This window comes from Kuraishia capsulata, genomic scaffold, assembly GCF_000576695.1.
Source record: "Kuraishia capsulata CBS 1993 genomic scaffold, Kuraishia_capsulata_scaffold_5, whole genome shotgun sequence".
Classification (NCBI taxonomy): Eukaryota; Fungi; Ascomycota; class Pichiomycetes; order Pichiales; family Pichiaceae; genus Kuraishia; species Kuraishia capsulata.
The window spans coordinates 689,191-712,292 of record NW_019172954.1 but is presented as its reverse complement, the minus strand read 5'-3'; the positions used below and the strand labels follow the sequence as shown (position 1 = coordinate 712,292).

Here is a 23,102-nt window from a genome sequence, read left to right as displayed (position 1 = left end):
ATCCTTTTGACCTCACGATCGAAATATGTTCCTAAAACGAAATATATACAAGGCACGAATATTCTTTCGTGAGTTTCCACAAATCCACTTTATTTCTGCAATTGTTGCAATCTGTAATGGTTAGTTCAAAGTTTGGGAAGAATTTCTGGTCTTTACAGAACAGGCACAATGCTCACTTACAGCTTCACAATTGAGATGTTCGTGTCCAGAAACCTATCCAGACACGTCTGCAAACACTGCTGCTCTCCTGAATTGAGATCACTCGAATCGATCTTCTTGACACACTTCTTGAAACACATGTCGGTGTATTGGTGAATACTCATTTGCACTTTAGACTTGGAGGTTTCTGCCTCGAGGAATCTGGCCACTTCCTGCTGCGACTGGGCATCCAGGTTGGTAAAGAGGCTAGGGTCAATCTGAGATCCTGACATTTGATGTAGGCTGAGGTAGGTCCACCGAGCAAACTGCAAGCTTTGTAGATTTGAATTCAGCCTTCTGCATGCTCTGGCGAGGCCTTGAACAGCCTTGCTTTCAAGTTTTTCAGTGCTGCCATTTTTCACCGGGCGAATTTCATGCTGGCTTCGGCCCGTTGAGTTGCCGAGCGAAACTGTAGAATAGATAAGCAGGACATGAAGCTGAATGGAAAGCCTAAATTTTGTTGAGTTGGTTGACGTAACACTGATTTCAAGGTATTCTTGACAGAGCAATCCAAGAACTTTTTAGCTTGAAAAAAAGGATAAGCTGATAGAAAGCATGCACTCGCTTTTAAGTATAACGCGTCTCTGCAGGATGTGCATCAGGAAACCACAATCTGTAAGACTGTACTTGTAAACGTATTTGCATTCATCTTTTCAAATATTTACAAAGCCCTGATTCATGTCTGGTTACTTCATCACCGAGTGTGTCAGTACCAAGCTTTCAGTCCGTTCCTTCTGGTTTGAAACTGAACATACAATGCAAAGACGATGCACAGTCTCCATCTTTAGATTCGCACATGAGTTTTACTATCTAAGAAGTTTAAACTGTTTTACGGCTTCATCTACTGTGTCATCTTGCGTCTCGCATAGGCCCAATTGTGCCATGTTGACGCGTTTGTGATGAAGTGACGTCAGTGATGCCGAACGCGACCGCGTCGGTCTAGAATTATGTGGTGTTGACGTTGCCGCACGAAACCCTCCCAACTATGTGGAGAACATCATGGCGATAACAGCGAAACAACATTACAGTCATATAGAATTAACAACCCCGTTGATGTTCGGAGATTGGCTGTTCACAAGACAAATTCAACCCTCAAACAGGATGGAAGTTCAAACATAAGATATAAAAATTAATTAGAAACGCAGTGAGGCAACAAGACTTCGGAAAGATATCAACTTCCGCAACTAGAAGATATGTATATGGTATGGACAAAAACAGAACAGCATGGTTATGGAACAGGATGGAACAGCATGAAACAAAGAGTTAAAGGAGCAACAGTAAAGCAGGGAGCTCAAACATGAGAGTAAGTGTAGAAAGAGGTCATGAAAGGTGGTAAGATAGTAAATTTGTTTGACTGTGTTTGAATGGGTCAAATGTCATATCTTTTCTTTATTATTTCTTCTTTCCAAACCAACGCTTCTTCTTCGCATCCTTGGCCTCCTTCAAAGGCGCCTGGTATACTGGTTGTGATTGGGCAAAAGAGTCTCCAGCATAGTAAGCGTTAGCAGGTGGAGCTTCGCTTGCGTACGGATTGACTCCAAAGGTTGGGAAATCGTTCCTCACTCTGAATCCCAGTTGTGGAGTCTCCAGTTGGTTTCTGTATGTAGCGTCTCCGGTAATGGCATATTCAAACGAACGAATGGTGTCCATTGGTCTTTCATCTCTAGACCTGGCAGGGTTGGAGACGTCTGGAACCTGAATGGCATAGCCGAAAATATCTCTCAAATAGCCGTCCCCAGACGCGTTGGATAACGATACCTGTCTGTGGTGATCGTTGGCCTGTTGTTCGAAGGGCTGGGCTTCGTTGACGGCTGACAGAATTGGATCATGGACATTGCCTGATTTGAATTTGTAACGTCTTTCATCTTCAGAAGTAATCTTTTCGTTCGAGACAACTCCGCCATGGAAACCAGTTTTCTCCGGTTGACTTCTTTTGAATAGACCCATATTAAAAGGATTTATGTCTTGTTGATTCAAGTGGGGAAAGAAAGTCTTTTGAGCAGTATTTTTAGATCAGGCTTGAAAACAGGCTTTAGATCAGGATCTGGCACAAAGAAAGAGGGCTAGCTGGAGTATTAATACAGTCTGCACAAAAAACCAGAAAGCAAAAGTCGAAGCAAGGCTTGGATTTTGAAAAATTCACAAACGAGAATGCTACGTGGGAAGAAAGCAGAAGGGCAGAAGTAAGAAAATTCGAGGAAGGGATAAAACCACGGGTCCCTGACGAAATGGGAGAAAGAAGGCTGAGCGTGTTGCAAGCCCGCTATTGTGAGGGAATGAAAATTTTGTCGTGCGCGGGGTAATTTGGCCAAGTTGGTAAATTCGGCTTCGCTGCGACTCCGAGCCTATGGGCGTGTGAGGACTGATTTATGTCCGCAAGAGAGAGAAGTCCAGTACAGATGTTTGGTGAGAGGTGCTGGTGAATTGAAAATATTTGGCCTGAGTCCAGTGCCAGAGGGAAAAGTATGAAAAGAGGTAGTTGCAAATGATGTTATGGTTTTGTAATTTGGTTAGCTCCACAGGAAACAAAAATTAACACCATACTCAACGGTGCTATTGCCGAGAAACCTTAGTGCCCACAGCCCACCGTTTTGCCTATGGCTGATCCTCAAATACTAATTGCGTAAGGCTTCAATGTCTTCTGCTTGTATGCTACTGAAACTACCGTTGTTGCTGCCTTGATGTTGCTGAATAACAGTCTTCTGATTGAGATTTGAGTGTAGGCTAGTATACTCGGTGGTGCATTCATAGGAACCTCTGACCTTTTTTCACGACATCCCTATCTCAAACAATTACACACAAGTCGGTATCTGTGAATCAAAACTGGGAGTTAGCAATGCGATCTACTAGAGGTTGTTTGAAATTTCTCTCTCATATGGAAGTGGTTACTGGACACCAAATGCAGAGTGTAAAATTCTGGTCTCTCAGTAATATATAATCACGATTCCACAAAAGTAATCAATGCCAATTGAATTGCGAAAACGCACCAAAATGTAAGTATTGCCGGTGGGGCATTCGATGTGTGTGGTGATGCATCCACAGTAGCCAGGATGTTTCTTGGAGAAATGTAAAGCGTCTCCGTATAGTACTTGCCATAGCAATTGCCATGGAAATCCCATGCAGTTGTCGATAGGCTGTTGGGCTAGGGAGAGTCATAAGATATTGTCCATGATCTCAAAATCATGAGCACCAATCCTGGTCGTCTGAACAAGTAAGACTGCTCGCATAAACTTTTAGACGTTGAATACGTTGGATCCGTCCTCAAGATGACTAAATTTGTCCGAGGTGGCGGCAAAGATCCCGATGAGCCCCAAAGCGGGCTTGCGTGATCTGATCCTGAATCAATGCCTAAACTAACTCATGGACATTATAGAACAGAATGAGACCCCAAAACAGTCTAACGGAATGCATCAAGTTTTGCATAAGAATATACGTTGTAATTGAGCAATTTCATCTGGTTGTAGAAGTCAATTGCAGCCTTCATTGAGTATATACGGAGTTGACTCAAAGAAAGAAAGAATGTCCCGATTGGGCATCTGCATGTTTTCATACTGCAGACTACACGCACAGTTTTTTACGCGTTGCAAAAAGAGAAGGTTTGGTGAAAAATTGATAGCAGTCGTAGTATACGTCCTTAGGACGACTTTCTTCGACAAATAATCCACCCATTCAAGTCCTCCATTTATTCAGACTTCCCATGAGAAACGTCTGTCCCATCACCTTCAGTGCACCGCCCAAACCACAAAATACCCGCATACTTGCATCATTTTAGGCTGCCCAAAAAAGCCGATCTGGCACCACAGGCGCATGGATGTATCCATGGAGACGCGTCAAAAATTGTTCTCTGCCTGCAAATTCCATATCAGCAAAATTTGCCAAATTTCTGGGGTCAAACACGCGATTTTATTGCTCCGTATCTCTCGGTCTTGTGAGGGAAAAGCAGAAGGGAGTGCAACTCCGATCCTGGAAGGGCCGTTTGGAAGATAGAACTTGCGCAATTGTGTGAAATTAGAACTTGTTAATTCTCTATTAAACTGCGAGGTTTTGAAACATTTGGCAGTTATTAAGTTCAGTTTGTGAATATCAATTGCTTTTGTGAAACTTTTCAACTATAATTATCCCAGGGATTGTGTTTAATGTTTCGAAGGATTGTGAACCAACTCTCGGATAAATTGAATACTTCTGACCAGTCCAGCCGAGGAATTCGGTAACTCCGCCGATATTTAGAGGTGAGCCTAACAAGTAATTCTCTCAGGTGTGAGACCGAAAAGGTCCGGGCACAAACGATAGGTTGACGGTAACGCTAGGACATGCAGTGTGAAAAAGGGAGCATAAGGGGGCTAGACTTCTCAGAGGCGGAATTGCCCAGCCTAATTAATTACCGAAGCCCATCCCAAAATCAAACTCACCCGAAGTTTTATATAATGGCAAGAAGAACATGTACGACCTTGCTTATTTACTTACTTCGCAAGCACACAAGCACTAGAATCACGATTAGATCACAAACTCAAACCAAAAATTCGATTAGAAAGGTTAAATTTAACCGCCCATAAAGGTACTGCCCTGATAACCGCGACGTGCACCACTCAGACGCACAATCCTGCGAGTCTGCAGAACTGTAATGCAACCTGACAAGCCCACACTTGAAGACCGATCTAACAGATACCTTCCTATTCCAGCGGTAAATAGGGGCCCCAAGTTGCTAAATTGCTTGCATGCTACCCCTGGAATGTGAGATTACAAAGTTGATCTCGAGGCGACGACCGTTGATCCAGTACTGGTATCATTCTTGTCTTGTATTCTTACCATATTTCGGAAAGAGTTTTGTGAAATCAAAGCCTAAAAACGCGTTTATCATGGCTATTGCAATGAAGAGAATTGTCATCGTCGGCTGCGGCGCATATGGCACTGAAGCCGCCAACAGTTTTTCCAAAAATTACCAGCAGTACCAAGTGACCGTCATTAACAACGTCGACTACTACTACATGTTGCCTGCTACTGTGAGGAACCTGACTGCTCCAGACCCGGAAGAGTGGATTGAAAAGCTCACCAGACCCCTGAGTGAAAAACTTAACAGCCGTGTGAAGCTGATCATTGATGACGTGGTAGATATCAATTCTGAACGCGTCGAACTGGCCAATGGCTCTTCTGTTCCGTTTGATGCTTTGATAATCGCAACCGGTGCCCATTGGAACGCACCCATTTCACCCCAGCTCTGGGGAGATAGAACCATTCAGGGAATGAAGGATTACGCAAGAATGGAGAGTGATGAACTAGCAAAGGCCAAAGATGTCGCTGTTGTTGGTGGTGGCTTTGTTGGTGTGGAACTTGCTGGTGAAATCGCCCATGCTTACCAGGATGAGTTGTTGTCCGGGGAAAAGACCCTGACTATATACCACGCCTCGTCTAGCTTCTTCTCAAGTCATTATGGAAAAAAGTTAAAGCACGGAATGGAAGACAGTCTGTTGAAATTGGGTGTCAGAATCAAATACGACTGCTATGTTGAAAGATCTGCCGAAAGCGGTGCGTTTATCCGTTCTACCAACGAGGTAGTCGTTGCAGACAAGATATACTGGACTACTGGTCCAAGGGCCAACACGCCGCCAATCTCCATTGCAAACCTGTTAAACTCCAAAGAAGAAATCAAAATAACAGAAACGTTTCAGGCTGCCGGCCATGCCAAGGGAAACATCTTCGCTATTGGCGATGTCACCGACTATCCACGTAAGGCGCATATGTTGACTGCAACCTTCATCCCAGTCATCGTGCCAAATGTCGACAGCTATCTCAGGGGAAGACCACTTACCAAAAAGATCCCGAAAGCAAAGAAGTATGCCACGGTCGCCGTTTCTGCCGGTCCAGAAGCTGCCTCTGGTCATATTGCTATTCCGGTGTTTGGGTACGTCATGCTTCCCAAGTTCGTAATGGTGAGGATGAAGGCAAAGAACTTATGGACGGAGCAAGTATAAGCATCTGGCTTTCATTTCCCTTTAAATGGTTTATTCATCATAGACTTGGTCAATGACTCTGTCGACCTCAATATTACTTCATTTCGTTCTTTCATATATCTTTTCTCGTCTAATTTCTTCTTTGTAAATTGTGAATTATTGTCTTCTTCTAGCACTATGCCTACCTCTACATTAGTTGGTCAATAATGCTCTTTCTTAGATGCTGAACCGAAAATTAATTAATGGTGTGCACTGGCGTAGGCAAGAATCCACTTCGCGTTGGTCAAAAGGTACCTGCACGCATTTGTCCATTCCTCGTTCGAAGTTTTCGCAGAAGGTTTGATTGAGCACTTGGCGATTTTGTCTTTCGACATGGCATACGGAAGAATGATCGAGTCGTCCAGCGATCTGAGTCTTTCTCCGATTTGCGAAACAACATCCACAATGGCTACCAGGCCGTAGTCTAGCTTATTCTGGTTGAACAGAGTAGCAAAAGAGCTAGAACCATTGGAAAAACAATCAAGAGTCACCGTCTTCGTCTTCGTTGGATCTTTTGGATCCTTCTCCAGCTTGTCAATCTTCGAAGTGGATCCCATGGGTCTCAAAATATACCCGGAAAGCTTGATATTCAGCCGCGAAACAACAGTTGCTAGTAACAATACCAATTGACCAAGGGCAGCATTGATCTCGTGACACGAGATTTTACAATTGTCCACGGTACCTAGCCTCAGACCATTTATCGTTCCAAACACGCCGTCATGAGATATCGTAAACGCGTCATTATAAACATTTGCTTTTCTCAAAGCATCCAGCTGGTTCAAACTGTACTCATATTGCGACTTGATCTTAGCTCGCTCTTCCATGAATTCGCCAAGATCGTTCTCGTACTTGTTCTTCGTCTTGCAAAACTCAAACTCCTGCTCCCTGAGATGGTCCATCTCAGCCTCTGCTTCACCCAATTCCTTCTCCAATTGCAATTTCTCGCGCTCCAAAGTTTCCAATTGTCGTATTTGGGCCTGCTGTTCCTTTTTAAGCTCCTCTATTTCCGCCAAAGAGGCTTCTGCCTTAGCCATGTTTGGGCCCATCTGATTCGTCAGCTTCTTCAAAAACTGCACGTAGATATCCTTTTCTTTGGCAGCGATATCATACTTCACACGCAATTGTTCTGTCAACAAATTCGCACAATCGCTACAAACGGGGAAATCAATCTCGTGGTTGGAACTCAACATGTTGAAGACACGGTCGAGCGTAGCAACTCGCTCAGAAATCACATCGTTTGATCCTGTAATCTGGGAAAAATCGGTTGTTTCAACATCATCACTTTCCTGGTCGTCAATTATGCGATTTGAGACTGCGGACACGTCTGTTGGTCTTATTCGTGTGTTGCCTTTCTCATCCGCTCCTAAGTTAGGAAAGGACTTGTCCCTGTTCTCATTGAGTATCACAAACGATCCTTCCTCAGCTACACGACTGCCTTCTGCAAACTGGTGATGTACCGAGGCCTCATTGAAAAGTTGAAGTCTATCATGAGGAATCACTGGCAGTTCTCCTATGGCACCAGCATCGTGGTTGCCCCCATCTGTTAGCAATTTGGCCTGGGCGGTGCTTAGATCCTGGAGTGAATCATCCACTACCAACGGCAGCTTACATCGCTGGCAAACGTAATGTGACATGGAAATATATATATGAAGTGCCAATAGAGGTAACTGGTAAGAAAGAAAGACAAGACCTCAAGGTTGGTTGTGCTTGAGCCTCATTGCCCGTAGGCCTTGACACGTGAGTCGTGCGGCAGCGAATGAGTTGGAACACACCAAAATATATCTCAGATGAAAAGTTTGGTGAAGTCCACTAAATATCCGCCTAACACAAGCCGGTTTTCGTTTTTTTCAGGTATTTATAGAGTTGACTGTTTGCCATGGCTGCATTTGAATGTCTGACTTGTTCAGGGGTGTTCAGCGAGGACGATATCCTCAAGCATGTCAACACCAGCCGACACAAGTCAATAACGACGGAGGGAGAGGTGACGCCCATCCAGTGTGAGGATTGCGGAGACTCAAATATCCATATGTTGCAGATCCAGAGATTTGGAGGACGTGAGCTTGTTCTGCAGTGTAGAACGTGTATTTCCAAAGAAACTGAGAAGGCAGCTACTAGTTATACTCTGGAGAATGGGTCCTTTTTCAAAAGACTAGGAGACTATTATGCTATCAGCGAGCTAGGATGTCAGCTATGTGGTGAGTTTGAGAAAGATCTGAATTATGGGAGAGGAATCCCAAACGGCAAATACCGCGATACCGTGGTTTGTAACGCTTGTCTTCCCCAAATAACTGTTCCGGCCGGCAAGAGTTTTGTGAATAGCAACGACGATTCATTTCTATTTGCTGTCCTTGCTAAGCGGGAGTATTCACTAGCGGCTAAGGCTGCTTCTGGTGCCAAGAGGGACTCTGGACGAGGCAGAGGGCCCAAAAGAGGTCGTGGTGGAAGAGGTGGAAGAGGGCGGGGTCGAGGGAGAGGTAGAGGAGGAAGCAGAGGGGGGAGCAGAGGGGGGAGCAGAGGGGGCAGTAGGGGAGTACGAGGAGACCATAGAGGTTCAGCAAGGGGCTCCAGGGGTGGTTTTGTGGCTTCAAGGGATTCCAGAGCTGATCATGGGGGTTCAAGAGGTGGAAAGACCGCCTCCGGTGTCAGCTCCAGAGGACGTTCTGTAGAACCTGCTTCTTCCCGTCCTTTGCCGTCTCTGAACGGCTCGAAAGATGCTTCAACAATTCATTCCTCTGATCTAAAGTCAACCGCAAAATCAGACTTCAAATCTACAAAATCGTCAAAACCCAAAGACAAAAGGCAGGTTCAAGAGTCACGTGACAAAGCTTCTGAAAAATCCAATTCTCTCCAGAAGACCTCGAAAACGCCCAAAGGTTCGGATTTGGCTTCCAATATGGCAAAGCTCACTGTTGAAGATGATCTTGACTTGGAGCATGAAGATATTGGTTCCGAAATGCTCGAGAAGCTCATCAAGCAGAATGCCAGAGAGGCCCAGCTCAAGTATGATTCGCTGGAGGACTACTTCCAGAAAACTGCTTTCGACCTGCTATTGGAGGAGCTTTACGATGTGAAGCTTACATCTGATGTGACTGTCAAGTCCAATCGGGAAGGATTTGTGTTCACCTTGGATTACCAGGAAGAGATGGACCGCAGAGTCGACCCCAAGTTCCAGCGTCTTCGCCCATGGCCATATGCAAACGGCCAAACGTTGATCTTGATCGACAAGTTTCAGAAGGACAGGTGCTGGTATGGGTTTGTCGATGACATGAGACTTGCAAAGAAGCAAGTTGGAAGACGGACTGTCAAGCAATTGGTGGTGACAATTAAGCTGTACAGCTGGAACCATTCCAAACTTCCTGCTGCCACTTTCCAATTGCTACCAACGAGTGTTCAGGTGAGCAGAATTATTAAGGGAATGGACGATATTCGTCACTCAAATTTCCGGTCCCTGTGTCTCGGTCAGGAACCAATTCGTCAGCTTCGCTTTAACAACTATGTGAAGTTCACTCGCGATACCTTCAATGATTCACAGAAGAAGGCAATCCAATCTGTTTTGAACAACGCTGTGACGGTTCTGCAGGGCCCTCCTGGAACGGGTAAGACCTCTACAATTGTAGAGATCATTCTTCAACTTCTGGCCAACTTCCACACTTATCCAATTTTGGTTGTCGCCTCTTCCAACATCGCTATTGATAATATCGCCGAGCAGTTGATGACCCGCGATGTTCCGATAGTGAGAATCGTTGCAAAGTCGAAGGAATCTGATTATCGTGCAGACCATCCTTTGGCACCGATCTGTTTGCACCAAAAGGTGTTTCAAGGATTGCGGTTGAACGCTAAGGACACTGTTCAAAAGATAAGAACGAACAAAGTTTCCAGTGTGAGTAAGAATGCCTTCAAGAAATTGCAAACGGAATCTTTTGAAACCTCAGATACACACGTGGCACAAGCTTCGGTAATTTTGACCACGACTGTTGGAGCTGGTGGGCCCCAATTCAAGAGTATCAAGTCTATCCCAGTTGTGATCATGGACGAAGCAACACAATCGTCTGAGCCAGCAACTCTGATTCCTCTAGCATCAAAGGGTTTGCAGAAATTTGTTTTTGTCGGAGACCAAAACCAGTTGAGTTGCTTTGCTCGTGTTCCCAGCTTGGAGATGTCCATGTTCGAAAGAATCTTGTTGAACGGGACCTACACGGAGCCCATGATGCTTGACACGCAGTACCGTATGCATCCAGATATATCCCATTTCCCACGTACACGGTTCTATGGAGACAGGCTTCATGACGGTGTGACTGCTGCAGACCGCACTGTTGACTCTGTGAAATACCCAGTATATTTTTGGAACACTAAAGGGAAACGGGAATCCATTGTGAAGAGTAGGGGAGCAAACGGGTACTCGATGACATACAAAAACGACGGAGAAGCCAAGTTGGTGTTGGACGTGATTCGCGCGCTTATCGTTGAAAAGGGTATCTCGCGCGACAGAATTGGTGTTGTGACACCATACCGTGGTCAGCGTGATCATCTTGCCAAGCAAATTTCGCAAGACGAGGTTATCAACCCAAGCAAAGAAGCTGCTGTCGCTGCTGTTGATAGAGACGATGTGTTTGATACGAGCGCTCCACTGACGATATACCAGGTCTCTGGTTTATTGGTTGCCTCTGTTGATGCATTCCAAGGTCGTGAGAAAGACTTTCTTGTTCTTTCATGCGTCCGTTCGAACGAGAGAAAGACTATTGGTTTCTTGAAAGATAAACGTCGTATGAACGTGGCTCTGACCAGAGCAAAATACGGTCTTATTGTGATAGGTGATACCGAATGTCTGACGGAATCGCCATTGTGGAAGGATTATATTGAAGAACTTGGCTCCAAAGGTTACGTTTTCGATGGAGATACATTTGAGTATTAGAATCTTTGGCATGAGTAGATTAGAGCAATAGATGAAATAGATAAGTTGTGTACCGGTCATGTGACATAGATAAGGAATTTTTGGTGGAGGTCGGTGGGGTGATTGGTGAAATGGACATAAAGATTCACTTTACGAAGTTTGGATTATATTTGGTCCACTCCTCCTTTTTCAAGCCTTAGGGCAAGTTTCAGTTCACCTGTCAGCTCAACTATCCCTTTAAGACTCCTTCTTCTCAGCCTTGGGAGGTCTTGCTGCACCGGGCAAGTAGAACGGCTTGAGCGTGAAGTACGAGTTGGACGTGTCCGCCATACCAGCCAAACAGTTATAGAGCCCACACAGACCACTCAAAAGACAGAAGACACCACCAGCCTTCGCCGTACCAACAGATCCAGTGTATTCCGCAATCGTGAACAACAGCACGAAGAACCAAATTAGGAACATAAGCAAACACATCGAAAGCGTAGACTTGAATGTACAAATCCACAGCAAGAACGAGAATATTGCCCATGGTGTATAGAATAACGCAATTGCCTGACTATATTCCTCTGTTGTAGCGTATGCAGCTCCAATACCAAATCCTGATGTGAGAACACAAGCATATGACATCCAAAAACCACCAAACATCAGGAACACTGTTGAGGCCCATGTGTTTTCCAGAATCAAACACCAAATTCCAGCAATAATTTCCACCAGTCCTGAGCAAAAAAAGCACGATCCTAGCAAAACTGTAGCCTCACTAACGTGACGGGCCTGAAGTTGAACCAAACCCAGAGTGATTGTGGTGCATGAGAACGCAGCTAGTCCTGCAGGGACGGGATTTCCGAAAGTCCTTCTAGGTCTCGTGCTCAAACCAGTTGTGAATGTACCACCAAAGGCGTACATAAAGTCACGCTTGTCAATGGGAGTGTCGTTGATGTAAATGTGGTTTTCATCGTGGCGGAAGGTGGAATTGGTAGACGCCTGTCTCGCACGCGCAGCCTCATCTTTTTCGTATAAATTCTTTTCGACGTCAGGTGGGAAGGTCCCAGCGGCTTCGGCTGTAGACGAAGTGGACATATTAAGGCTGCGACAGTTATCCGCTAGTTTACTCTGTTTTGGGACAGCGCAGCTACTACACCATTATTTATACCACCACCTACTCCGCATTAATCTTTCAAGCTGGTGATCAATCTCCGGCTACAAGGAATTAGGCGACAGACAAGAGGCAACTGAGGTTATAATTGTGGGGAAATTTTGAGCCTCACAGTTTGAGGAATCCTTTTCACCGGCACATTAGAGTCCCTTCTGGCCGAGAGACGCGGACCTTAGTGCCGGTTACCGGTGATCCCAACCGAAATTGTAGATCAGCATATCTGGTGCTGTCTTACTAGCTTCTTGGGGAGTTTTCCGAGTTGATTTAGCGTGTTTCCACAGTTAATTATGGTGATGGATCGGGGTAGCCTACGATTTTCCACTCTGTCCCCGTCTTCTCCACGTCAAAAAGAACGGCTCTATTTTGGGCCCTGTGTGTCTCCACTTGATCGGGCTTTTTGGAAACTCCGGCCGTGCCGAACACGACCGCCCCGCTCTGTCAATGCGCACTACCTCAAATTGGGCACCAGTTTCCAGAGAGGGACTAATTCTGGGTTCTTTTGTTTCATGACGAAACACGGTCATTTACCTTTGTTGTTGTCAATCGGAAGTGACGAGGCGGCATGGTGCAAACTGCAGCCTGTGTGGTGTGATGAAGTATCGATGATGGCAGCAATAGCCTGGCTGTAGCAGTTGCACTACTGTAACTGCTAGTTGTTGCAAAAAGGATCGATTTACGCTTTTATTACTTTGTTCAGATTACATCTAGTGATATAAACTTTAGTTTTCTTTTGAAAAAGTCTTTTTTTTGCGAGAACGCGTGGTCTCAAACTGCTTGCCTTAGGGAAGTGTGCTTACCGTTGTGTCTGAATCAAGTTTACCGAGGACTTCGTACTTTCTCTTGCATGAAATTCTGCAACCTTCATCTATAACTGCTTCAGACACAGTTCTTTTGAGTAACCTAATCTTCATTTTGTCGATCCCATATTGAGATATGTCACGAGAATTCAATTTTATCGAGAAATTTTACCACGCCAGGTATCAACAAGACTTGTTCGACACCTTTGTGACCTATTCCCATTTCGTCAACCCTTTGGACCGGAATACCATCGAAAATGTTATGGGATCTATTGTTCGCAGCCATGCCTTTTTTCGCCAAGCATGTCATGAATCCACGTTTAATACACTCTCTCCAGATCAGATTGATATTGCTGCACAGATAGAGATTGTTTCACCCGAGAAAATACCAGAATTTTGCGTTGACCTATGCTGCGCCACATCTTCATTTCCTTACGAAGGTGAAGTGGGCTGGCGATTATATTACGCGGAAAACTCACAGATTTTGATTCTCCATTGCAATCACGTTCTCTTTGATGGTCAATCTGCTGCGAATTTTCATAAGCTGTTCGCAGAACATGTTGGAGATGGCAAAGGAATCACAATTGATGGTCAAGTGGATGTGCCATTCGTCGATTCTACACGACTAGTCAACTACTCTCCTTCAAAGCTTGAAATAGTCAAAAAGGTTGCTGGTATCCTTCTAAAGAGCTGGTGGTACCATAGAAATACCTTCAGAATGCCTGCTGCTATTAGTGCGCCTGGACGAAGAGCTCCTCATATAAAGGTCTTGACATTATCAAAAGATCAGACTGATCGGTTGATTGCAGTTTGTCGCTCCCGCAAGGTCGCTCTCTCTTCTCTGTTATTATCTCTGACCCATCTTGCAACCTTATACCTTACGGCAAATACTGATGTGGTATGTGATGTGCCTGTTTCGCTGAGACGCTGGTTGGACAAGGAACAGGCTTCGACTGTTTATCCTGGTTTCGATCCTGACTTTGGTTTTTTTGTCACTGCGGCCTCTCTTCTGATCCATTCACAAAAGAAATTTTCTTGGGATATCGTAAGCAAATTGCATGCTAATTTGCATGCCTTGGCGACACCACAAGCTATTACCGATGTTGGTCTTTTGGAGAGTGTGGATGCTAACAAGTATTTGAAGGAAGCCACCACAAAATCTAAGGCATCAACTTTTGAGCTTTCTAATCTCGGCTCGATCAAGTTGGACACGTCTGTTGTGGATTCAGTGGTATTTGTGCAGGCTCCAGGTCATGTTAGTGGGTATTTCTGCACAAACGCGGTCGGATATGGGACGGGACTGTCCATCAGTTTGACGTGCGTGCAGGAGGTTAATCAGAGTGCATTTTTTGCTGAATTTGAGAGGCTGTTAATGGGAATAATTGAGACGGGAGAAGCCTAGAAATAATATATATTTATTTATTTAACTGCGTGTGCATTTAAACAGCACAATTAATTAGAATTAAGCTTGATTCATATTTCGCGGTTATGGGCCTCTTTCCTGTGCTCTTTGTATATTTTGTGCACTGTAACGTGATTACTGTCTCTTTCGAAACATATGAATAGTCGTCAGGATATTAAGATAGATCCAAACAAGAGGAATAAAGTAGAATAATCTGGTGGAAATCTCAAACCTCCACCTTTTTTCTCGATTATGCACCCTGGGATCTGCATGGAAGTCTACTCTCCTCTTCAGGATTTCCTGCCATAGCCAATCCGGTATCTCACCATTTTGCCAGAATCACCACTTGTCGCTCGAAGCAAACAGAAAAATTAATGAAGCACAGCTTTTTAATCGCTTCCAAGTATATCGATTAAATATAATTATCACAGATCCTAAAAAAGTGCACCTTATTCTGATATTACCTTCTCAATAGCCTTGGCTCAGCAGTTGGCCGGCTGGAAACGACCTGATGGCTCCAACGGCTGAAAACGGCTGGCTGCCTTTACAGGTCCGGAAATTTTCGGCTGGAATCCCAGCCCCTTCTCGTAGTGCCCAGCCCTTTCTGGTGCTTCAGCCCTTTCTGCCAGTTGTTTTGATCTTCTGTTGGTGTTATCGCCGTATCCGTATCATGTCGTCCACGGATATTAAACAGGCTAAAGATGCCGTAAGTGATAGCTGATATTTTGTTGAAATTGGCAATCTTTTTTTTTCTACTCAATTACTAATATTGTCTAGTTGGTCGCGTCCCTTGTCGAGCTGTCCAAAGTCGCCAATGAGGCCTCTTTCGCTACGATTGCGTTTGTCAACACTCTTTCGGCTCACGACTCCGAGATCACCAATGGATTGTCCTCTACGGCTGAGACTTTGAAAAACATCTCCAAGACGGCTGCTGCAATTGCTCCTGTTGTCAGTAAGAAGAAGGCTCCTGCTGCCAAGGCTGCCAAACCAGTTGAAGCTGCTGAACCTGTTGCTTCTGCTGTTCCTGCTGACTCTGTTGATTCTACTGCTGAGGCTGCTCCTGCAGAAGTTTCAGCACCTGCTCCTGCAGAGCCTGTGGCTGAAAAAAAGAAAAAGCGTGAAAGAAAGCCCGTTGACCCAAATGCCCCTAAGAAACCAATGACCGTTTTCTTCATGTTCTCGCAGGATTACCGCAAGCGCGTTTTGAGCGAGCGCAAGGCCACGGGTGAAGCCCCCCTCAGTAACCCAGAAGTTGCTGTTGAATGTTCTAAGGCTTATCACGATCTCAGTGTGGAAGAGAAGAAGAAGTGGCAGGACAAGTACGAGGCCGCTCGCAAGGATTGGCTCACCAGATATACCGCCTACATGCTCGAGAAAGGTGAAACTGTTCCTGATGATGTTGCATTGTCTCAATCCCAGTCACAATCTCAGACTGAGCCTATTGATGCTGAACCAGTTAAGCCGGTGAAGGCTAAAACTCCAAGAGCTCCAAAGACCCCAAAGGCTGCTAAACCTGTTGAACTTGCGAACCCTGCCGAACCTGCGCACCCTACTGAGCCTGTTGCGCCTGCTGAGCCTGCTGAGCCTGTTGCTGCCGTTTCAGAAACTCCTGCCAAAAAACACAAGAAAAAGGACGAAGCTTCAACCGAAGCTTCTCCATCAAAATCTCCTAAGAAGAGATCTGGAGACGATGAGTCTGGCGAAAAGAAGAAAAAGAAGAAGAAGAGCAAGAAGGCCGCGGCTGAAACAACCGAATAAACCACGAAGAGGTCATACGGCTGTTTTCTGTAATTCTAGTGTTTTCATATGTATCCTAACGGTTATAAAGAAGGTTAGCTTTAAATGTACGCTGAAATATCGATAGTTCTTATACAAAAAGATCATGCTGCAGGCTGCAGGTATTTGGGCGTGCGCTTCCCACTTTTCAGCACAAAGCGTTGGCCTGCAATGCTCTTCGTGTCGCGATGTCTTTTGGCTCATTGACGAAAAATGGCCTTTCCAAGACAAGCCAACCATACCTAAACACCCAACAACAACCTAATTTTTTATCTAGATATGGTGAGGATAGCGGTTTTTGCTAGGCGTCTGAGCATGTCTGCTGTTCGTATGCAACAGGTGACCCCGCTGCCTTTACACCTGAGACCCGAAGCCTGGAGGGGCAGGAACCCGGACGAGATTTTCAAATTGTACAAAATGAGGTTGGCCGCTCTGGGAACAGAGTACAAGCGTGATCCACGTGAACTTGAGGCACTTCTGTCGACTTCCTCCGTTTCGGGGTTGAAATACGACGAAATCGAAGCTCTGTACTACGGTGGTGAGCTTGAATCTGAGACCATGTTGGAGATTGACGAGGAAGACGACGATGAGCTGGAATTTCCCAAATACGAGCATGACGAATACTCAACTGTTACGCAAGATATTATTGATGAGCACAGAGAACAGAGAGAGTTCAACCGAATTGCGGCCTATGAGATGCCCCATCTGGCCAAGTTCAGACAGGAATACACTCCAATAAAAGCCACCGAGACTCCAGTCAAGCTACGTTACACATCATATCTCGGAGAGGACCATCCTGCCGAAAAGAAGGTTGTTTTGACCACTGTTGTTGCCGATCTCGGTCTGGGAGAGGCTGAAGCCCACAAGTTTAAGGTGCTCGCGGGCGTAAGATACAACTACAAGACTGACACTTTCAAGATGTCGAGTGACAGATTTGCAGAGGCTACACAGAACTCCAGATACTTGAGCGATACACTGAACGCTTTGCTGAGAGAGTCGAAGGACCTTTCCAACGAGACTTTCGCGGACATCCCTCTGGATGTGAGGCACATTACGGCGAAAGACAAAAAGCAATGGCACCATGCCAAAAGACAGTATTCTTTTCCTAAGGAATGGAGGAAACCCCAGGATAAGAATGCGAAGAAGTTCAATCCGTTCAAGGATGCAATTGGAGGGTCGTTTGCGTGAAGCTTGTATATAGTTAACAGATACGATGTTTGGATAGAAGCATGGTGTGCAGATATGTAGATGAATATGAGAATTCACTTCTATTTACATATATATATATTCACTCGTATTTCACCAATTTATATCCATTTGAAAAACTATTTGTAGTGCACGAATCAGCAAAAATGGTCCCATCGCTCGCAACCCTCATCTCCGTCGTGTGCGCCGGGCCATCTTCACCACCACAAGACTAATGACACTCACCAACGCCTCAATTCATCAACCAGAACTGGTGATCTTTTGAATATTCAAAAGAGATACCTTGTTGGTGTGGTTTCAGGTCTGCAGAGCAAATTTCCACGAGGAAAACAGATTCCAGAGACGATCTCCAGGCTTCTGTTGTAGCCATCCTCCACACAAGACACCAACACATAATGCCTCCCAGAGCATACGGGCGAAACCGAAACGGTGTAAAAGCTCGCAAGAATGGAGCTGCAGAATCTTCCGGATCCGGCTCTGGTGCCGGGAAAGGTAAGTCGATTCCGGGTACTCCATCCACGATGTTGATGCAAATACTAGATGAGCTTGATTTGACTTTTGATTCGTCACTTGGACAGCTCCAAGGTGACTCCATAATCAACGCACCGAGCGACTCGGTGCTCTCTTCTATACAGCGCACCTTGGAAAAGTTGATTGCACGGTTGGATATTACAATCGCAAGCGATTCCGATGTTCTCAGTGCGATAGACGAGCTTTCGGAGCCCAAATCAAAGACAAAGGCGCCGCCATCGCCGCCACAAGTGTCCAGAGGTCTCCCTGGTCGAAGGGGCCGCCAAAGGTCGCGTAGTAAGGCGATTTCCGCTGAAGATGAGAAGAATAGGTCCGATTCGGAGGCTGAAACTAAAGAGTCAGTTGATAAAGCCGTGCATTCTGCTTCTGAGGATGAAGATTCAAGACCACCCAAACGGAGAAAACGCGGCGAGACTGTTGAGGCTGAAAGTCCCTCAGAACCAAAATCTGAAACGGAACTGGCTGATGTGAAGGCTGAGGAAGACGAAGATGGGGAAGAAGACGATGAAGACGTTGAAAACCCTGGAGAAGACGATGATAATGACAATGACGAAAGCGTTGCAGATGCTGAGAATAACGACTCGGTTGTGTCTGAAGCAGATGCTGTACCAAAGGATGAGGCCAGGACCGAGGTAGCAGATAATTTCAAGAAAGAGGTCAATGTAGCAGAGGTACTTCCTGACGCCATTTCCGTTCTTGGTCTTTACGTCGAAGAAGAACCTGAAGACCCGGAGCTTGTGGATGATGAGTTCAAGAAGCGCAAGTATGGTGTGGCTGTGTTTCCTCATCGCGATTTGAAGGATATGTTGCCTGGTCAGATCCCCGATATCGACTTCTCCAAAAACAAACCGCCCAATCAGATTCCATTCACGACATTTCAGTCCTACATTGAGCCCTATTTCAGGCCGTACACGGATGAGGATATCAAGCTTCTTAAGACGAGAGTCAATTTACCATCTACTCTGCCGAAAGACTACGACGACAGGCTAACCCCATTCATTATCCCGAAGATGGGGCCTTTCTATGGTGATGTTTGGGCAGAAGAGGACTCAGCTAATTCCGGAACGGGGGTACCCAAACCTGCAGGTGGGGCTACTGCGCAGGCCATGGCTCTTCAAAATGAGCATTCGCGCAACTTAGTCGCTCCAAAAGGATCAGCCCAAGATCTTACAGATGAGACATTGGAAACAGAAGACATATCCTGTGGTCCTCTAGCATCACGTCTTCTTTCAGCCATTCTGCAGGAAGAGGACTTAAACGATGATATCAAGAGCGATCCAGATGACGAGGACCAAGGCGAAGACAGCCCCGGATGGAAAAGCACTGCATCTGCACCGGATTACAGCTCGTTGGAGCAGAGACTAAAGAGAGAACTCAAGTATATCGGAGTATATATGAATGTGGAACAGACTCTGAGAGCAAAGAATGGTGCTGAGAATGGCTCTTTGAAAAAGAACGGCGAATTCCAGGAGGATTGGCTGAATGGGCGTGAAGACGATGAGATTTGTGTGGAACTTCGCAAGCTGCAGCGAGAATTGAAGACTGTAACCAAACGGAACCAAAAACGTAAGGAAAGTCTTATTCCCATTGTTGAGGAGCAAATTGCTTGGCAGGAGTACATGTCGATTCTGGAGGATTTGGACAAACAGGTTGAGCAAGCATACCGTAGGCGCATCACTGTGCCGTTGAAAAAGGCCAAGAAGAGAGGTCCAGGAGCGATTGCACATGTTGCGATGACTCGCCAATCGGAAGCGTTGAGCGCTCAGCAGCAGGCTGCTAACAGTGGTTTCCGGGCTCTGCTGGACAAACGAGCCAAGTGGATCGAGAAGATTGGACCGTTATTCAGGGAACAGCAGGATATGAGGCGGATGCCAACTGAGTCTGTGTTTGGCGGAGTGGATCTTTCTGGTGAAAACGACGACGACGATCTAGAGGAGAATGGTGCTGACGAAACCATCATGGGGAATGGGACAGGAAATGGGGGAGTGAATGACGAAGCGATACCTGAGTTACAATGAAAGGAAAGGCTGTAATATGGGCTGTTGAAGCCGGATGTTCGATCGAGATTATTATTACTGAAATAAGTGCCAGGAATGAAGCTAAGTGGATGAGTCAATGAGACAATTGCATATAGACCTGTTTTGAGAACAAAGCCTGGTGAAGGTTTATTGAAAACTAAATCTGGTAAAAATCAACCATTGAGCTCAAATTGTAATGATGCGGTGAATTAAGACCGAAACCTTTAGAGTACAACTATGAAGGAAAGAAAATATTTGGTCATGATAATAACAATAGGGCCATGTGATGCATCTTAATAATAACAGTTGTTGTGTGATGAAAACTCAAACGTCATTTAGTATCTTGAAATCCAAAAGCAGATGCTTCTTCATATACTTCGGAGCTTTTTGTAGTTCGAATAAACTTTCGTGAAAAAAGCATTGGAGTCTCCGATAGTAAATACCTTTCTGTCCATCATGAGATTTTGCAGATTGCCCCAGCCAAAATGGTGATGTTTGATGATAACAACCATCACAGCTAGAAGTAACCTGTAGTCCTCTGGATCAACCAGAAGAATCTCCACCAGTCGCGAGAGAACCCGCACTGGAAAGCTCGCCTGCAAAACAGAGCTGGCAATATCGAGATTAAGAACAGAAAGCTCGTCGCGGTAGTCGGCAGTCAAATGACTGCGGAACTTCTCGTTTGTTTGCACGGCTCCGTTAAACTTGGCAATGTAATCCGGAGATGACATAGACTGTTTCAAGAGGTTGAGAACAGTCAGTGATTGCGGAACCGTAAATCCTAGATCAATCAAGGATGCACATAGCTCATTGGAGCCGAAACGTGTTGGTAACACGGAAACTGTCTCCAGGAGAGTTGCTAGTGATTTCTGATCCACGTTAAAGCGTGTGGCTGTGTCCAAAGAGTGCTGTTTTGGTGTGCTTAGTCTCGCGGAATCGCCATAGGCCAAATCAAAAGGCTTCTTCTCGTGGGAATAGATCTTGGAGTAGATGCGGAATCGCAACGAGGCTGGAATTCCCGTTTTCCACGCCATTTTCTTGACTTCAGCCAAATTCGCCGAGCTGAGTCGTTCCTTAGAACCGAGATACTCAAGTCTCGCGTCATTGACCAGCTTGGTCCGTCTATAGAGTTCTCTGGCTTCATTTTTCTGTCTTTCCAAATGTCCAGCCTTCTCAACCATCCTTCGGAATTCGCGCTCATGCCTCCGCGACTCAGCCTTCTCCTTTGGAGGAAGCCACATTGGTCGCGTTGGAGTAACAGTCTCGCACTTTTCCTTGGAAATGATATTAAAATCCTCAAGTCCAGCCTGGGCTATCTGCTCTGGTCCAGTGACATTCACACTAAGCGATTTGCGCTGTTTGAGCTCGTTTTGGAAGAAGCTCTCACCCGACGCCTCGTAGAATGTGGATATCTCCTTGGCAATGGGGGAAAGACTGAGAAAAGAGTCCTGGCTCGCAACTTTGTATTTCCTGTCATTCTTGGAGGAAAGGACCGGAAATCCGAGCCCTGAAGGCAATGGGCTGGGTGGTAATGGCGCATTTGAGTCATCAAACGCCTTCTTAACGGACTCGGGAGCTCCACTGACAAAAAGCGAGGAAGTTGACGAAGCTGCAAGCGGGATATTCCAGATTTGTGAGTTCTCCGGGATCTCGTCATCTGACTCCAGCTCCTCATACTGCTTAGCACGATTGGCCGAGCGAACCGAGCTTTTGAATGCGCTTTTGTGAAAACGTGGCCTCCTTGTAGCTGCCAAAGTAGTCTCACTGGAGTGGAAACTGCGGTGGCCCATGTGTAGCGTTGTGGAAGACGAATTGGCCAACGATGTTGCCGAGTTGGCAAGCGAAACAGCCGAGTCATAGCGATTAAGTCCGATGTTCGGAGAAGAGGCCATGGAATGCAGCATTCTAGGCCGTGGCTGTGGATGCTGAGGGCTTATGGCTGACGCAACAGTAGTTGCAGACGTGATGGTGGAGTTCGAAGCTGAACTCGTGATCTGTTTGGGCGACGCCAAATCAGGTGACGCGAAAATCGAGGTAGATACCGAGGTCATGGAGCTCAGTCTTGAGGTCGGGTTGTCTTCGGAGCAATCCGAATCCTGGGAAGAGCCCGATGTAGGTCTTTCGGCAGATCTGTCTGTTGTCAAAGCTGTCAAAGGCTGAAGACCCTTGTTGCCGATGATGGAGTCACTAGGGCGCCTCTGGGGTACGCTAATTCCGAGGCCGGTCGGTGTTTCAAACGACACGGGCCGAGAAATCCGAAATCCTGTCGAAGGCCCGGAAATCTCCACTTCCGTGAAATCCTCCTCCTCCAGATCGGGCAGCGAGGGTGTGGAGATGTTGGTGCGGACAACCATGATAAAGAAAGAGGTGTTGTGATCCGATTGGAGATGGTTGTAATGAATGTTTCTCCCAATTATGTGGGTCTGTTGTGATGTAGCCTCTAAGGCTCTAAATCTGGTTCAAATGGTGGGAAAGCTCGCCGATTGGTCGGTTTGGTCTTGTTAGCAAAAGGTGAAATTAGCAGCAACAGCAGAGGGGCAGCTCTGGAAACGAACGGAAGGCCAGAATGGTGCGAAACGGAGCGGAAACTAAAAACTTGTAGTTTGCACCAAGGCTGTAAAAATTTGCTCAGTTCTTTCACTTGAATTCAGTGAAATTTGAAGATTTTGAAAGCGATGAAAGTGGTCCCTGAAGCCTGTTTATACACAAGTTGTGGAAAAAATAACACATGGAGCTTGCAGTGCCACATCCTCTGCTCGATTGAGGAATACTGTGCCACATTTGGTTTTAGAGTTTGCACTACGTGGCTGGTAAAGATGGGGGGCCGAGGACCATTGGCAGAAGGGTTTTGCGGATGGCTCAGCTGCCGACTTGTCGAGATAACACCCGCAAACTCTTCGGAGATTATTTGTTATCGTGTGAAGACCTTTCCATTGGATTTTGTGTCAGCACTAGTCTTATTTTTTTCAGAAATTCTTACCAACGGTTCGGTTAACCTGGTAAGCCAGCTCTAGGCTTCTTCAACACTAACTAAGTCGTGGTGTGCGGCTGGAAATCTGGTTTGGTAGCACACTACTCTAAATTATATCTCCATCTTTGAGACCAAAGCCTCACTCCTCATAGCCAAAGCAGGCCCCCAGTCT

At 45.8% G+C, this 23,102-nt stretch overlaps 12 protein-coding genes across 12 annotated transcripts; 7 read left to right on the top strand and 5 right to left on the bottom strand.

Annotated features, from left to right (window-relative positions):
- Positions 1-176: 176 nt before the first annotated feature.
- On the bottom strand, positions 177-431 carry KUCA_T00004356001 (uncharacterized protein; the record flags this gene model as incomplete). The annotated part of the gene is made up of 1 exon (XM_022601082.1): positions 177-431. The coding sequence occupies one exon, from the start codon at positions 429-431 to the stop codon at positions 177-179; it is 255 nt and encodes an 84-aa protein (XP_022460364.1).
- A 1,159-nt stretch (positions 432-1,590) lies between these two features.
- Positions 1,591-2,145, bottom strand: KUCA_T00004355001 (uncharacterized protein; the record flags this gene model as incomplete). The annotated part of the gene is made up of 1 exon (XM_022601081.1): positions 1,591-2,145. One exon carries the CDS (start codon positions 2,143-2,145, stop codon positions 1,591-1,593), a length of 555 nt encoding a protein of 184 aa, XP_022460363.1.
- Positions 2,146-4,913: 2,768 nt separating this feature from the next.
- Positions 4,914-6,167, top strand: KUCA_T00004354001 (uncharacterized protein; the record flags this gene model as incomplete). The annotated part of the gene is made up of 1 exon (XM_022601080.1): positions 4,914-6,167. One exon carries the CDS (start codon positions 4,914-4,916, stop codon positions 6,165-6,167), a length of 1,254 nt encoding a protein of 417 aa, XP_022460362.1.
- A 218-nt stretch (positions 6,168-6,385) lies between these two features.
- On the bottom strand, positions 6,386-7,819 carry KUCA_T00004353001 (uncharacterized protein; the record flags this gene model as incomplete). The annotated part of the gene is made up of 1 exon (XM_022601079.1): positions 6,386-7,819. The coding sequence occupies one exon, from the start codon at positions 7,817-7,819 to the stop codon at positions 6,386-6,388; it is 1,434 nt and encodes a 477-aa protein (XP_022460361.1).
- Positions 7,820-8,061: 242 nt separating this feature from the next.
- Positions 8,062-11,097, top strand: KUCA_T00004352001 (uncharacterized protein; the record flags this gene model as incomplete). The annotated part of the gene is made up of 1 exon (XM_022601078.1): positions 8,062-11,097. One exon carries the CDS (start codon positions 8,062-8,064, stop codon positions 11,095-11,097), a length of 3,036 nt encoding a protein of 1,011 aa, XP_022460360.1.
- Positions 11,098-11,313: 216 nt separating this feature from the next.
- Positions 11,314-12,153, bottom strand: KUCA_T00004351001 (uncharacterized protein; the record flags this gene model as incomplete). Its single annotated transcript, XM_022601077.1, has 1 exon — positions 11,314-12,153. The coding sequence occupies one exon, from the start codon at positions 12,151-12,153 to the stop codon at positions 11,314-11,316; it is 840 nt and encodes a 279-aa protein (XP_022460359.1).
- A 1,009-nt stretch (positions 12,154-13,162) lies between these two features.
- KUCA_T00004350001 (uncharacterized protein) lies at positions 13,163-14,428 on the top strand (the record flags this gene model as incomplete). The annotated part of the gene is made up of 1 exon (XM_022601076.1): positions 13,163-14,428. One exon carries the CDS (start codon positions 13,163-13,165, stop codon positions 14,426-14,428), a length of 1,266 nt encoding a protein of 421 aa, XP_022460358.1.
- A 670-nt stretch (positions 14,429-15,098) lies between these two features.
- KUCA_T00004349001 (uncharacterized protein) lies at positions 15,099-16,186 on the top strand (the record flags this gene model as incomplete). The annotated part of the gene is made up of 2 exons (XM_022601075.1): positions 15,099-15,134; positions 15,206-16,186. 2 exons carry the CDS (start codon positions 15,099-15,101, stop codon positions 16,184-16,186), a joined length of 1,017 nt encoding a protein of 338 aa, XP_022460357.1.
- A 297-nt stretch (positions 16,187-16,483) lies between these two features.
- Positions 16,484-17,392, top strand: KUCA_T00004348001 (uncharacterized protein; the record flags this gene model as incomplete). Its single annotated transcript, XM_022601073.1, has 1 exon — positions 16,484-17,392. One exon carries the CDS (start codon positions 16,484-16,486, stop codon positions 17,390-17,392), a length of 909 nt encoding a protein of 302 aa, XP_022460356.1.
- Positions 17,393-17,805: 413 nt separating this feature from the next.
- On the top strand, positions 17,806-19,959 carry KUCA_T00004347001 (uncharacterized protein; the record flags this gene model as incomplete). Its single annotated transcript, XM_022601072.1, has 1 exon — positions 17,806-19,959. The coding sequence occupies one exon, from the start codon at positions 17,806-17,808 to the stop codon at positions 19,957-19,959; it is 2,154 nt and encodes a 717-aa protein (XP_022460355.1).
- A 368-nt stretch (positions 19,960-20,327) lies between these two features.
- Positions 20,328-22,313, bottom strand: KUCA_T00004346001 (uncharacterized protein; the record flags this gene model as incomplete). The annotated part of the gene is made up of 1 exon (XM_022601071.1): positions 20,328-22,313. One exon carries the CDS (start codon positions 22,311-22,313, stop codon positions 20,328-20,330), a length of 1,986 nt encoding a protein of 661 aa, XP_022460354.1.
- Positions 22,314-22,634: 321 nt separating this feature from the next.
- Positions 22,635-22,973, top strand: KUCA_T00004345001 (uncharacterized protein; the record flags this gene model as incomplete). The annotated part of the gene is made up of 1 exon (XM_022601070.1): positions 22,635-22,973. One exon carries the CDS (start codon positions 22,635-22,637, stop codon positions 22,971-22,973), a length of 339 nt encoding a protein of 112 aa, XP_022460353.1.
- Positions 22,974-23,102: the final 129 nt, after the last annotated feature.